This window comes from Bombus pascuorum, chromosome 8, assembly GCF_905332965.1.
Source record: "Bombus pascuorum chromosome 8, iyBomPasc1.1, whole genome shotgun sequence".
NCBI lineage: Eukaryota > Metazoa > Arthropoda > Insecta > Hymenoptera > Apidae > Bombus > Bombus pascuorum.
This window is the reverse complement of record NC_083495.1, coordinates 17,144,121-17,160,857: the sequence shown is the minus strand read 5'-3', so window position 1 is coordinate 17,160,857 and position 16,737 is coordinate 17,144,121. Positions and strand designations below refer to the sequence as shown.

Genomic DNA, 16,737 nt, shown 5'->3' with positions numbered 1-16,737 from the left:
TTCTTGTTTCTTTATCATCTAACAGTAACAAATTGGAATAAAAATAAAATTTCCACTATATTACGTATAATTTTTAAAAAATAATTTTTACTTATGTTTCATAGTTGTCCTTATTTACTATGTATGTACAGTTGTTATAGTTACTATTTTAAATATCATGTTATCTATCCTTAAATGCGATTAATTAAATACTAATAATTTTCTTATACATACAAAATTTAAAATTAAGAAGTAGTCATATTCGTACAATTTTAACGTCCAAAAGCTCCATCAGAAAGTGGAGTTACTTTTTGTTGTATTATTTTACCATAGCCTCCTCTTCCACTATCAAAGTCTGATCTGTATTCATCTCTTACCTATAATAATATAATTCATTATATAATTTATTATATTAATAAATTTTAATGCGCTATAATTCTATAATTATATTATTACAGAAAATAAAGGTACACACTTGTCCTCCAGTTTTGCCTCTTCCATATTGCCTGCCTTCGATAAAACCAGCATCCCAATCTGTTCTAATAATTCTATCATCTAAGCGAGTACCATTAATATATCGCATACAGTTTTCAGCGTCAGCCCTTTGATAATACTCAACAAAACAAAAACCACAAGGTGTTTTTTTATATTTATCCAGTCCCATGATAATTCTTCTAATATCACCACATTTTGAAAATAGTTCATATATTTGTTCCTCTGTAGTATAAAACGATAAATTTCCAACATATAAAGTTGTAGAAATTCTTAAAAGCCTATCCTGCTCAGCTCTTGAACCCTGTAAACATAAATTATTATTAAAGAGAAATTAATACTAATAAATCGTTTATTGTTATTATTATCATTATTATTATTATTATTGTGATTACAATTAGCATTTTTGCTATTGCTTTATGTAATTTTTATGGCTTATATTACTATTATTATATAAATGTTCTACAAGAAAATCAAATAACTTTACCATCATGTTGAGTAATTTAATCTAAATCAAAAGGATCATACATACTATGGGTCTTGATTCATATGTTTTTGAGATAATCGTTGTTTACTTTACTCGAGTATCACACAAAATGGGAATTGAAAGTAAATAACAGACTGTTTAACACATTCTATGTAGGAAGATTTCTATGATTCCTACATTTTATAACAAAAAAAATTGGAAACAATTTTATCACTTTGGTTTGAAAAATATCGAAAGAAATATAACGTTGACACATGTACTGATATCATTACAGAAGTGTTTCCTTCTCCTTGATACTCAATGTAATTCTGTATTTCAAATTGTTCATTTCAATTCGGTGATTTAATTTCTATTTACAATGCCTCTTATATTTTTAAATGTAAAATATGCAGATATGTAGATTTTGTTCACTTTGAACTCCTTCTTTAACATATACAAGGTAAAAAAGAAAGAAACAGTAAGAAATATATAAAAAATAAAAAACTATTGCTCTATTCCAATTACGTATATGTGGAGTCTATTTTTTCAAATAAATCAAAATCCAGTAGAGCAGGATCCATAGTGTGTATGAACTTTTTGATTTCCAAACATACTGATGAAGTTATTCCATTTCCTCTTGGGTCACCCTGTATGGCAAAATAGATGTAAAGCATTACAATTTGAAATAAATAATATTATAAAATATAAGATACTATAGTAATCAATGACAAGAAATACAAATATTATAGTGAATAATTAAAGAATAAACGAATTTAAATCTCATGTAGTTTATATCTTATGGTATTAAAATTTTCTCTTTATGAAATATTAAAATTAAAATATTTGAAGAATGTGTTATAAAACTAACCTTAAAATGTTGATCACGATATGAACTTAATTCAACGGAAGGCGAAGTTGATGGATTTAATTTTATTGTGGCCATTTTAAATTGTTATAAAACTATTTTCCTTAGTAATCTTATCACACTTAGAAATGTGAAGGCACCTATTCTCTCGATATTCAATTTTATTTAACCACACAAGACATCATTAAACAGTCTCAAAGCAACAAAACTGTCGCCATCTATCTCCATGTAAATAATTTAATGTATCGAAAATTATTTGACATTTTAAATTGTTTAATTAAAATTTATCATTAATGTTTTCAATATAATTCATAGTATCTTTACATAGAAAGCAAATCATAAAAATTTCATAATCAAAAACTAAACTTATAAGCGCATTTATATATGTTTTAAGAAAGTAAATGTATTTAGTAAAAAAGATACAATTCAAAACTAAGTTTGGTATCATTAAATTTTGATTGCAAATTTATGATCATGTAAATATAAAATATGCATACCAATTTACAAATTCTACTAAATAATATTTTTTGATAAACCATAATATGGTGCTAACACTTTGTTAAGGCAAATATTTGTGACATAAATACTACGATTATGGCTTTCATATATTGCGAAGACACACACGAAGAATTATGAATTACAAATTTTCCTAAATAAACTCAATTGAATTACGAAAATTAAAATATATTAAAGAACGATAAATATACTTTTTTAAATATTTGAATCTTTTGGAAAATATTTACACGATTTTGAAATGAGTGGTAAATTACAAGCTTCTGCTAGTTCACATGAAACTGCAGTTTCTAGTTCATCAAAGACTAGTGCTATTTCTAATCCTAAAGCTAACAATAAATGCTTTGAATTGTTCTTAAGTTGCTTTAGAATTAATTCCAAAAAAGAGTCCTTAGAAGACATTATAAATAATAATGCCAAAGAATATGATTATATTGTTGAGAAACTTATAGTAAAACGCGTACCTTTCATTTTCTTTTCTATATCAGAGAATGCTTTAAAGAACAAAATTAACCCTGAGAGTAAAAGTAATTCTATTAAAGATGTCCTGCAATTGCAAACAAGATCAAATAGTACACATTCAGCTGTGTCAGAAACCCAATCGTTATTATACTATTCTAATAGATTTGATCCAAATATGATATCCTTACAAACTTCTAATAAATGTTTATACTTTGATAAAAATACATTTACGTTGAATGAAAGAAATAAAAGACACACATTATCCAATGATTACCATACTAGAATAACTGAATTGATGAATACTATGAGTAGTTTACATCCAGATTTGAAAGAACATGAAAGACCACCAAAAGATTGTTGTCCTTTAAATATGCCAAAAAACAAAAGTGTTATGTCTGCAAAAATGTCTCTTAAAGGATTAAGAAATAACATACCTCAGGAGCAAGAGATATTTAAATCAAAATCTTTTGTTCAAGAAGCATTTCTAAAGAAAAGAGGTTTGTAGTTTCTTTTAATAACTTTGAAAAACCTAATAAATTTATTTATTTTATTTAAATTTTGCATTCTTTCAGAGTTTAGGAATGTAGATGAAATTAAATCAAAAAATGATCAAAAAATTTTTAGTTTGAATCAAATGGAATATATGAATTTGGATAATCTTCAAACTAATTCTTCTAAAATTAAAAAGTCTAGTATCCAATCTGTTCATAAAGTTTCTTGTAAATCAGCAAATTTTGTGCAACCAATTATTGATATGAATCAAATGAATATAGAAAACAAACCAAATAATAGACAATTGCGATATAATCACCAATCTTCGATAAATCAATCTAAAACATTATCTGAGAACATTGTAAACACTAATCCTTCAAGTACAGTATTAAGGTGGAATATCGTTATAAAGCATTGTAAGTCAAAAACATATTCTTCTCAAAAAATGAGAAAATATTTCAATATAAGCTAGCAGATTCAAATATGTATATAATAAAATCAAAATTAATTTTTTGGTATGGTCAAACAATAGATTCAGTAAAATTTTTAATTTCTTATGTATATTACATAATGAAAATTGATGGTTTCTTTAAAACAATATCAAAAATATAATAAATTAAAATCTGATGAAGTAAATATTTTCTAATAAATATCTTTAAAAATTATACATTGTTTTTAAGTTTTATATGAATTTAATGCTTTCTTTTTAGTTTTAATAAATTTCATATTTAAGTTGCACGATTCATTTTAAATTACATTGCTACAATTACAAAACTATGTCATTAATTATCATATATGTAAGTTTAAAGCAATTTTCAATGCTGCCATAAAGTATGTATTAAGCAGTATGCAGTGCGTGCGTGCACGCGTGTGTGTGTATGTGTAAAAAAACACATAAATAGTTACTTCAAATATCCTTAATTTTTCAAAATAGTACGATATTTAATCCAAATTTTTAAATTTATAAATTGATATAAACTTCATAAATAGATAAATTTATAGAAAAATTAAAGATTTGGAAAGTAAAATAAGATAAATATTATAAAAGTTCATGACTCTTTATTATAATATTAATATTTATTATGTATACATTATTTATTGTAACATCATAGCTTTATTGATAAATACAAACATTTTTCATATTTTTAAATATTTTAATTTTAATATTTTGTTTAATAATAGCAATGTTTTGTAGAGATTCAGTTTAATAATTGAAATTGCAATTATATAAAATATGTTCTTTCAAAAGGGAACATAATTATACATAAATAATAAAAAAACAATAAATATATTTTTAACTCCATTAAAATAAATCATTTTTCTAATTTTTAAAAATATAAATAAAACCTAACCAAATGCTTCTTATCTTTGTGCAGTTTTTGTAAATTCTATCTGATTATATGTTACATCATTTTTTATTATATATACTTATTTTCCAAAGTGATTTTAAATATATGTGTTATCAAAGAAGAAATTTCGCGTTCACGATCATATAAACAAGTCTCGATACTCGCTAGGGAAATCCGTTCGAAAATTGAATCGTGACTGGTTGGGAGAAATCAACATGGAAGACAACAAAGTTTGCGTCCTTGTGAAACAAACAGAGATGAGTAGAATGTCTTTGTCTCTGTCTGAGACATTCATAGCATGTCACGCATGGGCAAAACGAGGATCTTCTTATCTTCCATGTTGATTTTTCGCAACTAATCAAGACTCAATTTTCGGATAGTTTTCTTGCTTCGGTTTATGAGTGTAGAAACCTACTTATATGACCATGCATTAAACACATTAAACTCTACGATAGCATCATCTGCTTATATAAAAAGGTTATGTCGTTAGAATAAACAACTTCACCTGATGTAACCGGATTGTAGCCGGCTAACATAGGTACATCGTTATAAAATAGCTAAAAAACAATAACTCGTTCCTAATTTTATTTGGTGTTGATAAAGGCAGGCAAAATGGTAAGTGAAAAAAAGATAAACTTTTCCTCCGGGTACCCAATTTTTTCAACCTAGAGGGGACCAAAAATTATTGACTTCTTTGCAATCATATAGTTTTCGACGTATAGTGTAGAATTCGAAAATACAAGTTTTATGGCGAAGAATCCACCTGTTCAAAAGTTATGACAATGTAAAACTGAATAGTTTTTAAATATCTTATACGTTACTTTAATGCCATATTGCTTTTATCCATCATCTGATTGGTCCGCACAGATGAATTGAACTTCGCCGAAAAGTTTGTATACTAGCATAACCGGCCGCCTGTCGGTAGCCGGAAAGTAAAGGATATTTCCTAACTTAAACCAATATTCACGACTCAAACTCTCGTTGCAACGGCAAGATTCCTAAAGTTCAAACTGGCATCATTAAACTCTATTCGATAAGTACTTTCAGTAAATATAGGACTGGACCAAAAAAATTGGATGCCCAGTGAAAAATAATAAATATATATACCTTTTAAGTGTTTGAAAATAGTGGTAACATAACCTTATCACATAATGGTAAATGTTAAACAAAGAAATCGTAAATATTTTTTTTATAAATTATTTTTTTGTGAGTAATTAAGATATTGCAATATGAAGGAAAATATGATTTTTAAAGTTGCATATTTTTTTTAAATCGGATATTTTCGTTAAAACTGAGTATTCGTCTTGTATATATTTAACTGTAAAAGTTAAAACAATTTTTTTTCAGACGATTGGTAAAAATAATAAGATGCTGCAGCATATCAATTACAGAGTCAGAATTATTCTGCAAGACTCAAGGACATTCATAGGCACGTTTAAAGCCTTTGATAAACATATGAACCTTATACTTGGTGATTGTGAAGAGTTTCGTAAGATTAAACCAAAAAATACAAAGCAACCTGAGAGAGAAGATAAACGAGTATTGGGCTTTGTACTTTTAAGAGGAGAAAACATTGTTTCTCTGACTGTGGAAGGTCCTCCACCTCCAGAAGAAGGATTACCCAGAGTACCAATTCCTGGGGCAGCACCTGGACCTGGAATGGGTCGTGCTGCGGGGCGTGGCATGCCTGCTAATGTTGCTGGAGTACCTGCTGGTTTACAAGGTCCTGTTAGAGGTGTCGGAGGTCCTTCGCAACAAATAATGACACCAGGAGGTAGAGGTCAAGTTTCTGCTCCACCACAGATGCATCCAGGTGGTCCTCCACGTATGCCAGTTGGAGGTCCTCCACCTGGAATGATGGGTCCACCACCAGGCATGATGGGTAATATTTTACAGATTTTAGTTGTTTTCTTTTAAACTGTTAGTAGAGATTCACAACAACTTCATGAAATCTAGGAGTTGTTTTGATTTTAAATTATTAGTGTTAAAGTTTGAAATTTGGTTGCTTGGTTATAGGAATGCCACCAGGAATGCCACCCATGGGACGTGGAGGTCCACCAATGGGACCACCTGGAATGAGAGGTCCACCTCCAGGTATGATGCGTGGTGGACCACCTCCTCGTCCATATTAGTACTTTTTAAGATAATACAATATTGTAACTGGTGATAATAAAGGTCTCTTTTATAATATTAATATTTTTTCCATTCATGTAACTTTGATTACCAGTTATAAAGAACTTATGTAAGATAAAGATAAGTATTTTGTATAAATCCGAATAAATACTTCTCAGATGTTTTAATAGAAAAAAAGAACGACGTTTAGTAAAAAATGCGTAATTGTAAAATTGAAGTATATGTACTCAAAAATCAATTGAAAAAAAGAAAAAATTATATAAGAAATATTAAAATAGTGATACAAACATACATGTAACAGACAATAAAATGAAAGACGAATATCGTATGGTTTTTTAATTAATAGTTTAATTTTTCTGAAATAACAAACCACGGATAATAAAGGCTTGAAAAGCTGATTCTCTATATAAATTTTTATTACACACTTCAACCATTCCATCAAAAAGCCAGTTAATAATAAATTAGAAATACTATCTATATATTAAAATTTCCCAATTAAAAACAGATTATTAACTGAATTAAAACTTATAAAAATGTATTCTTTATTTTTTTGCACAGATTTAATACTTTCAATACCAATATTAGTCTTGGAATAGCCGAGTTCTAAAGTTACATATATGTATATCTACAACAACATTAAATGAACATTTTGATTTTTTGAAAGACAAGATACAGTTCTGTGCCTTGTCTGTACTTATATGTATATAAATTGTTCATCATTTAGAACTGTATCATCATATTTCCTTTTTTGAGCGAAATGAAAGCTTTTCTTATTTTCAACAAGGTCTATATACATGTTTATCAATATTTTAAATTTCTATTTCTATGTATTAGATTAACTTAAAGTCCTAAAATCAGAATCAATAGAACCGTTTTGGAATTCATAAGAAACAACTACGATTTATATGTATATATATGTATATAAAGTTTGATTATCATTATATGTACTTGGCTCTTGAAAGATTCTGTTTATATCTTACATATACATTATTTTAATGATACAAAGCGTGAGCAAGTGTCAGAATTATAAATTTCTCTATTTAACATATATATATATAATTGCGATGCGTATTCGATTTGGCTGCAACAATAAAAAATATGCAATATCAGTTTCCATGGTCACACAGAAGATTTTACGTTAAATAAGATACTACTAACATCTTCTAAGAATCTGAATACCTTGGGCAGCTTCGGTAAGAAATTACATTAATAATTGTGAAATTAGGCTTTACGTAAATAGTACCTTAAAATAAGAGACAGGTACAATACTAAGTACGAATGAAATTTTCTATAGATAGATTTTTCTCTTTCAAAATATACAATTTATGTTATGTTAAATGATGTTAAAAGACTTGTTTCTGAAATCATATCGTTTTACATTTTCGTAATTGTTAATATGGAATGGTATAACATGATCTAATGAATGTATTTTTTATTTATACAGAACTTAAATTTAATAGTACGGATATGAAAAGTTGCATTGTTTGATGTATTTAATATAATCTGTTATTTTGTGTACAAAATTTGTTACGACACGAAAAGTATTATTTTTAGATCCAATAAAGTACAATTATCATTAGTAGGTTTCTTTCCTATTAAATGTTTAATTGCCAGTGACTTACAAATTTGGCACATACCAGATGTAAATTAATTATACTGTATTATAGGTATCTGAAGAATTGTACTGTTCTTCATGTGTCATACAAACATTAATTGTATAAATTAACTCTCCGACAAAAGGCTTATTTCTTTAAAAAGATTAAAATTTCGTTAAATATTAAATGCACAGGAATATATATATATATATATATACACACACATACATACATATATACATATATATACATATACATATATATATATATATATTCCTCTTTCTCATATTTATTTAGTACTCTTTTTTGTTAAAATTTTTTTACTTTAATAATGCACATTAGAAACATTTTTTTGTAAATTATTATAATCTTAAATTTTAATATAATTTTATATCAAGTATTAAATATTTTTAAAATAGTTGCAATTCTACTTATATGTTTTATCATCATGTTTATTTAAAAACAATGTGCATTAAATAAGTATGGAAAATTATGAAATACTATTCATGAGATCAGATACAAAAACTTGGGTTTTAGAAAATGATTTAAGCAATGTAATAAATCATTTAAATCATAAAAAAAATATATAAACGACACTTCGTAATGTTGTACAAAAGTAAAATTAATACTAAAACATGAAAGCCATCAAATAGGATTTCATCAATTTACCTTATGTATTTATATTGTAGTTTGAATTTGAAAATATTTGTTTACTTTTTGAATGTTTCAGAGGATCCATATATAATTCGTTAAATAAAAATTTGCATTTGCATATATATCTTTACTTTCCTTAAATAGAAAAATATGAATTAATCGTAGCAGAAACGATAAAAGATATGGAATACGCTTCATAAAATAAGTTTAAAAAATTAAAAGTTTTATAGTACAAAATAAAATAATTTTCTTCTTTTTTTTTTAAACCATCAATAGCAAAATATTTTAATTTGTTATGCATGCGCTTAATTTTAATCATTTATGTCATGAAAAGTTTGTAAATAGTGTTTAATTCGACTCAAGAAGCGTATATTTTTGGGTATATTTCAATCTGCAAAATATTTTGCACATAAAACATATTATTAATTTACAATGAACAATTTACAAAAATTTTTTAAGTAATTATAAAGTTAGTTGTCGGTATTACATGCGCTTTTTAACACAACAATTTCGTAGTACATTTCGATAGTTTCAAACTGACCTGTGTTTCTCATCTTTAACAGTAGTAATTACAGCATCGGTTTTTACAACTAGCTCTTTATCCTGTACATGTAAATCACTGTTACTTGGTTCCTTTGAAAGAAGAGCATTAGTATTTTGTATCACAGTCTTAGATTCAGAGGTAAGAACATGAGATGATTCAAGAAGATGAGAGAGTGCTTTATTTTTTTCCAAAACATCCTGCCGAAGATTGAACATAATAGTATTACCAGACTGAAAAAAATTTTTTTAAATTTATACTTTTATCTTTTTGCAAAAGTATCATACTACTTATAGAAGGTATAGACATGTTGATGGTACAACTGGTTATGCATTCTGTGCAAATATGAAATAAAACCTTTTATTTTAGATTTTATTTTCGAAAAATTATTAAATATTACATGAAAGATCGATTTTTAACTACAGTAATGGCTTATTAAATTCTTCAAGAAAAAAATAATTATAAATGGTTTATTACCAGATGCAATTTGTAACTACTGAATAATAAGTCTATGAATTCTGGTCAACGAATTTTTTGTCTTTAATATTTGAAAATGTTAAATAATATTTTAATGTCATTTGTGAGTACGATTTTTAATGTCATAATTATAATTATGCATTATAATGATAATTATAATATGCAAAATTCAAGGAAAATGTTTTGTTAAGTATATGTAAACTTGATTATTGCTTAAAAATTGATATTTTTAAACATATATTAAAATGAGAACTATACTATATACTATATTTTCAATTTAGTTTTTTTATAGAAAATCATTCCATATTTGTTCGTATCATCTTTATAGTGATATTTTATGCATCAATCATAGGATAGATGTATAATTAATAAATTGTCATTTGTTCCAGAAAATGTGTAAACATTAATGAAAGTAAGTAAATATACAGTGGAACTTCGTTTATATGAACGAAATTTTAATAGCGCCTGGTTATCTGAACTTTAGTTGAGTTCCTAGTGTCTGAAGTACCACCGAGCGTCAATACATTTGTATAATTGTCTAACAATAAGATGTATATAAACAGCAGGGGCGCGCGTTATGTGACACACTCTTATTCTTCGCAATCGATACAAGTTTGCAACATTATTATATATTTAAAAGCAATTATTTCGAATTCTTACTAATTAAACGAAAAGCAACAATAGATAATGTCTTGTCCTTAGACAAATTCATGTAAACGAAGTTCTAGTGTACATATTATACTTATAGATTTGTAAATAATAAAAATATGTAATTATTACCTTTATATTAGATGTTATAGATTCTGTATGAGATGAGTTTGTTGTGGATAGCATAGTTAGACCTTGATCTCCATTATTCAATGTAACATGGCGCTGAACCACATTAATAGGAGCATTGTGTTGACTCGTGACACACAAACTTTTTCCACCCACTATTACTTTCCCTAATACTTCCTATAATATATAAGATTATATTGTGTTTACATTTAGAATAAAATGCACGATAATTATTACTCTACATATAAAATATTACTATACCTTGCCTGCTTGAGAGAGAGTAACACCTTTGGTTTGACCTTTTTGTATAACAATCACGTTTGTTTTAGATCCTAATTTTGTATCAGGGTGGTGAGATATATTTACAGTTTTATTAGAATTTAGTGTAACACTCTAGAACATTACAATGTTATATATTTTTGTATCCAATTTTTGAATCTAATTTACATTATATCTTTATATTTCATTGTATAGGGAGTTTGAGAAGGATTTGTCATATGTGTCATCATAACAGTGATATTCTATACTTATGAATCGGCGAAGATCTGTAAAAAAGAATTGCCGCAAAATTAATTTTGATCAGAAAATTTAAGGTCAAATTTTCAAACGAGTGCAATCATTTTTCTCTTTTTTGCTCTTTTCACCAATGACCGCGAGGTTGAGCGAACTGCTTCCCGACGTTCAGTAGTATGACGTAATGCTATTTTTTGATGACCTAATCATACGAAATCGCATCGATCTGGAATCTCTTGTGCACATAGTGATCTTCCATTATTTTTCACTGAATTACATTATATTTCACGAGCGAAAAAATAGTTTTATTGCGCTTTGTCAATAGCACGCAATGTTTCTCTTATAATGCACCAGTTTTTCCTCTTCACTTTTAGGTAACAAAAACAGACTGACGCTTCACTGATTTTGAAATCGCAGAGCGTGGACTCGTGTTTTGGGAAGAGAAGAAATATTGGGAAAATAAGAAAAAGAAAGAAAGAAAAGAAGACGCAAATTCATTGCTACAGGGATATCTATGTGTGAAAGCAATCTGTTAAAGATAACAACTAGCTATTTATGTCGTGTATTCTCCAAATAAAAAGAAAGAAAGAAAGGAAGAAAGGTATGAGATAAATAATAGTGTATTCGGGACATTTACTGGGGTACACATGCAATAATAGTTGTTATATAAGATAATATATAGGCCGATTATAAATAAAGTGAGTTTGAAAACTAACAATACTTCCAAGTATTTCCGATTTGTTCCTTTGGGACTTTTTATCATTACAATGAGTAGAATTAGTCTTGAATTTCTCGGTAAACGTCAATTTTGTGGTAATTTTTTTGTATAGATCTTCATCGATCCAGAGGTATAAAGTGCAGAGAAGTAGTACAACGCTGTGGTGATCGCGAAAAATCATTTTCGAACACCCTGTAACACTTATCTTTAAAATCATACCATCTTGGCAGTGGTTTGATTGTTGAGCGTTGAAGATAATTTTTTACAAGTTAATGTTGTTATTTGCTTAGCCTGAGGTGGCCCTGGTCCATTAGATACTGTTGTAACAGGACAAACAGCCATCAGTCGATGTGAATTACCTAATGATGATCATGAAAATATAAATTAAATTATTGTAATTTCTGAATTCGACCATGATTAATTTTGATAATACTTGCTGGAGGTAATAGTTTTAGGTATTGGAGGTTTTATGTTAGAATGTATTACTGGCACAATGCATTTTGTGCTGCTTATAATTGAATTCGAATTTTCTGAACTTGATGGTTTTTGTAAAGTGTGAGATACGGATACTTTTGGACCTGAAGTAGTATCAAAAATTAATCCAATTAGGCTCAATTAAACAATGTATTGTGTATTCTCAGATAAATGTATCCATACTTAAACTATCTTGTGTAGATACATCTTGAACATCAGACTGAAATTTATTTCCTGTTGTACATGACACATTACCGGACACCAGAATTGCAGATCCGATTTTTGTATTAAGCTTATTTTGCGTTGTAATTACTCTTCCTTTAGCTTTTGTAATACTTGTACCTACTGGGATTACTGTATTCACAAAATTACCAGGTGAAATTACTGAATGGTTACTGGCACTTTCTTGTACTACTGATTCCTTAGATTCTAAATTTGACATAATGAATTAAAGAAAAAATTGTACATCATTTAACCATACCATCAATACATTATAATTAAGAACAATCACCTGTAACATTTTCTCCACAATTAATATTTAATGGTATTATAGTGACATTTTGATGCTGTAACGGATTTGTAGGTATTCGTGACAAATGAATAGTATTTTCTAGCGATCCTTTATCAGCAGTACCATGATTAAAAGTTCCTATTGAACTTGAAGATACTACCAGAACCTACATTATATATACAATTATTAAATAGTTTGAAAAAGTTATTTTCAATTGTTTTATTTTATTTTCTCTCTGTTTTTCTTTTCTTTTTTTCTTAATTACCTTGTTTGGAGGTGCTGGCGAGAGAGGAGAAGAGGGTTTACGTTTCTCAGATGTAATATATTTTTCACTGCTATCAGAGGTATTGCTGTGATTATTAACTTCTTTATTCCTATCTGATTCAGTGACCTGTAATATATTATGTATAATAATTAAAACAAAATTTGAATATTTTTACAATATAAATAATCATATAATTTAAATTACCTCAGTTAGAACATTTTCATCGCTTAAATTATCTTCACTAGATGCAAACTCATGATTGCTAAACGAGTTTTCTTGTACTTTTACCTTCACAGGAGATTCATTTCTAATATCTATGGAAACAAATATAAAACAAGAAATGAAGTTTCTTTATATTTTGAAATATTCAAAAATACTATTGGTTAATACTATTGGTTAAATCTGCTTAACTTACAGTTCTATAGCCATACATTATTTTACATAGACTAAAACCACACATTTACCAAAATAGATAATATTTTTCCTTAAAACCTTTTGCATCCTCTGCTATCTCATGAACATGAAGATTCCTTTTGTTTGCTGCTACTGTTGCAAGGGACAAGCTATTTGCTAAAGTTGTGAATGCAGATCGAGCCTTTAATCTTGGTAAAAGTGGAATAGCACGTCGGCCTTCAATAGTCCAATCAGTACCAGTATTTGGACCACTTAACCTATATAATGACATCTTATGAAGATTCAATTGCAAAATGTCCAAACTGAGCATATTCTCAACAAAATAAGTTAAATTTGAATAACAATCTTTAAAACAAAAATTGATAAGGAAACATACATTAAGAGAATTAATATGAAATTCCAAAACAAAATCTATTTTGGGTCATTAATAGCATTCTAGAACAAAATTTTTTGGAATGATATATTATAATGAAATGTTATTTAGAGATGAAAATCATATAATGTATCTTGTTTTAATAAATACTTACTGCTCAGCTATTGTTGCTAATTTTTCATCATTAACAGCTCTTCGTACTTCAGCACGATGTCGTTCATTAGAAATATGTAAAACTTTAGCAAGTTCTTGTAGCAATTTCTGTTTTTCACTAGTGAAAGGACCTTGAGCACGTAAGACAGACACCATATTTCCATAAGCTTCTAACTCTATATTACAAAGAAATCAACTTCAATATATAAACATAATATATAAAGCTTAAAATAATTATATATACTTAATCAAATAATAGTATAAATATATATACGCTTATACAATTATATTTTCTAATAATATAATTTTAAATAATTTGATAATTTTTTTATTCTAATTATTAAGTAATCATTTAAAATACAAGAAATATATATATTTAACAGTATCTGAATTATTTTACCTATAATATTTAGTCATAATAAAAATTTGTACAAATTTACATTACATTAGAGATACTTGCAACCAATATTTATGTTACTGATAATTATCATACAACTTTTTTTGGGAAGATTTACTTAATTATTGATTTTTAGTTTACAAGTTATACACACTTAAACATACATAAAGATTTCTTTCTCTGACATAACAGAATACAATAAGTATGAATATAATACAATGCAATTTGGTTATTGGTTTTATAAAACAAATTATATTATACATACAATATATACAAAAAAATTACAAGCATACTACTAAAAATAAGAAAACAATTTATGGGAATAGAGTTATATTTAATAAAATGTAAATACATTTTCAGAGAGTAGTGATAAATTTGAATATATTCATAAATAATAATGATAATTGCATATAGTTCATTGGATTTCTATTTAATACGTTTCAAACATGCAAGTTACGGGTATTATGATACTCAATGCTTATTTTAAAATTAAAATATGTGTTCAACGCATACAATGATAATGTTACTGTAAAAAGCTAAATATTACCGAGGCAAGAAAATTATACGAAACATAACCTTACCCAAACATCGTAAACATTTTCTGCACTCATCGCGGGTCATGGTTTCGTGTCTCATCGGCCACATGATTGCATGATTCAATCATTATAATATACACCGTAAACTGTGATAGCTATTCATACACTTTTCCCACATTTTCGACGTTTCGTTGACAGTATGGTAAGTTGTAGATGAAGTTGCCGTATAATTACTTTTATTGTAACTAGCTTTTGTTGTGGTGTTGGTATCACGGCAGTAGTATTGATAGTACGTTGGTTAACTTGAATTCAGAGTACCTAACCTATATAATCTCTTAAAACTGCAGATCAAGAAAAGATAGATATAAAAAATAATACAAAGACTTAAGCTCCATAATTCGAATGTGCATTTTGAAAAAAGAAGATTCGAATAATTTCATTGTATATTTTTAATTTATTTCAATATACTACAATAATATGTCCTTTTAAAATTTTTACTTTCATGCATACATATCTCAGATATTTTCTTTGATAAATGTATGTGTATATGTAGGCACAGTAGTTAAAAAAGTCTGCGTACAACTCTCTGTAGCGCAACTCTAAGAAGGATGTGAAAAATGTTTAAAAAATAAAAAAATGGCCTTGTACTTATAAAGAAATATAGAGTACATAATTAATCCTATGCCTATCTTAGATTACAACACGTAAATTATTATATAGAAAGTTGCAACTTAATATGATATCATGACAAAAATTCGTATCAAAAAAATCTGTCCACAAAGGTTCCCTTACATGATAATATATGCTTAACGCACTAACAACGATTAAATTATTAATGCTTTATTGAATAACCTCTGTCTTCTCAACATCTGGCAAACGGTTACCCATAGAATTTATTAATTTTTTAGCATCTTCTATTGATATTTTATTACACTATTCTTACAATATTCTTTGAATGTTCTATACATATTGTGTTTGCTTATGCCTTTATTAGTACTTTCTCGTACAAGTACCGAGTACGATCTCGCATTTAACTTTGCAGTTCGCAGAACAAAGGACAACGAATAAAAAAGAATAATGAAGTGGAAGTCGCGACAATTGAGAGAGAAGACGTGAAATGTCTTTGTTCATCACGCAAAAATTTCCTATCTTCATTAACAAGATTTTTTTTTTGTAATGCTCTCGGCGAGATATTCAATGGCGCACGTCTCTAAAGAGCACATTGACGTAGACAATACTGCTAATTTATTGTCAATTTCTAATTGTATATTTTCACTTTCGGCACTAATGTTTCCTTTGTCTATTTCCTTTAATGGAACATCGTCTGATGTGGAGGTTGTAAATTAGAACAATATATCCTCTTTTAATAAAATTACATCGCAATCGGGTTGACAATAACTGTTATAAGAATTAGTATTCAAATTCAACATCATATTCTTCTTGATGACAAGGCGCACTATTTTTACAAAAGGATTGGGATTGTAACCGCCATTGTTTATTCTAAGAATTAAAAATAATTTTTTTTAAAACATTTGTGTTTAAGCGGGAAATCATAAAGAATATTACATCTTCCCTTTTTAAATCATGC

The 16,737-nt window shown here is 27.4% G+C and overlaps 5 protein-coding genes across 8 annotated transcripts in view; 3 read left to right on the top strand and 2 right to left on the bottom strand.

Annotated features, from left to right (window-relative positions):
- The window catches only part of LOC132909574 (mediator of RNA polymerase II transcription subunit 4), a 105,186-nt gene that overhangs the window by 86,382 nt on the left and 2,067 nt on the right, over positions 1-16,737 (top strand). The window lies entirely within an intron of this gene.
- LOC132909582 (nuclear cap-binding protein subunit 2) lies at positions 68-2,044 on the bottom strand. Of its 3 annotated transcripts, none has more exons than XM_060964508.1 (4): positions 1,806-2,044; positions 959-1,584; positions 455-775; positions 68-356 (listed from the first exon to the last, which is right to left on the bottom strand). In XM_060964508.1, the coding sequence occupies exons 2-4, from the start codon at positions 962-964 to the stop codon at positions 252-254; spliced, it is 432 nt and encodes a 143-aa protein (XP_060820491.1). In that variant the 5' UTR covers positions 965-1,584; positions 1,806-2,044; the 3' UTR covers positions 68-251. The 3 variants fall into 3 exon arrangements, with proteins under 3 accessions (XP_060820491.1, XP_060820489.1, XP_060820490.1); XM_060964506.1 differs by having other exon boundaries at positions 1,552-1,584; XM_060964507.1 differs by lacking the exon at positions 959-1,584.
- On the top strand, positions 2,174-3,934 carry LOC132909557 (uncharacterized). Its single transcript, XM_060964464.1, has 2 exons — positions 2,174-3,274; positions 3,350-3,934. Exons 1-2 carry the CDS (start codon positions 2,557-2,559, stop codon positions 3,739-3,741), a joined length of 1,110 nt encoding a protein of 369 aa, XP_060820447.1. The 5' UTR covers positions 2,174-2,556; the 3' UTR covers positions 3,742-3,934.
- LOC132909576 (small nuclear ribonucleoprotein-associated protein B) lies at positions 4,965-7,074 on the top strand. 2 transcript variants are annotated; one of them, XM_060964495.1, is made up of 3 exons: positions 4,965-5,233; positions 5,966-6,500; positions 6,635-7,074. In XM_060964495.1, exons 1-3 carry the CDS (start codon positions 5,231-5,233, stop codon positions 6,748-6,750), a joined length of 654 nt encoding a protein of 217 aa, XP_060820478.1. In that variant the 5' UTR covers positions 4,965-5,230; the 3' UTR covers positions 6,751-7,074. The 2 variants fall into 2 exon arrangements, with proteins under 2 accessions (XP_060820478.1, XP_060820479.1); XM_060964496.1 differs by lacking the exon at positions 4,965-5,233 and adding an exon at positions 5,592-5,772.
- Positions 7,149-15,458, bottom strand: LOC132909588 (BRCA2-interacting transcriptional repressor EMSY). The gene is made up of 13 exons (XM_060964515.1): positions 15,195-15,458; positions 14,218-14,392; positions 13,769-13,947; positions 13,481-13,590; positions 13,277-13,402; positions 13,012-13,177; positions 12,684-12,929; positions 12,464-12,604; positions 12,246-12,385; positions 11,057-11,188; positions 10,799-10,972; positions 9,542-9,774; positions 7,149-7,832 (listed from the first exon to the last, which is right to left on the bottom strand). The coding sequence occupies exons 1-13, from the start codon at positions 15,256-15,258 to the stop codon at positions 7,739-7,741; spliced, it is 1,980 nt and encodes a 659-aa protein (XP_060820498.1). The 5' UTR covers positions 15,259-15,458; the 3' UTR covers positions 7,149-7,738.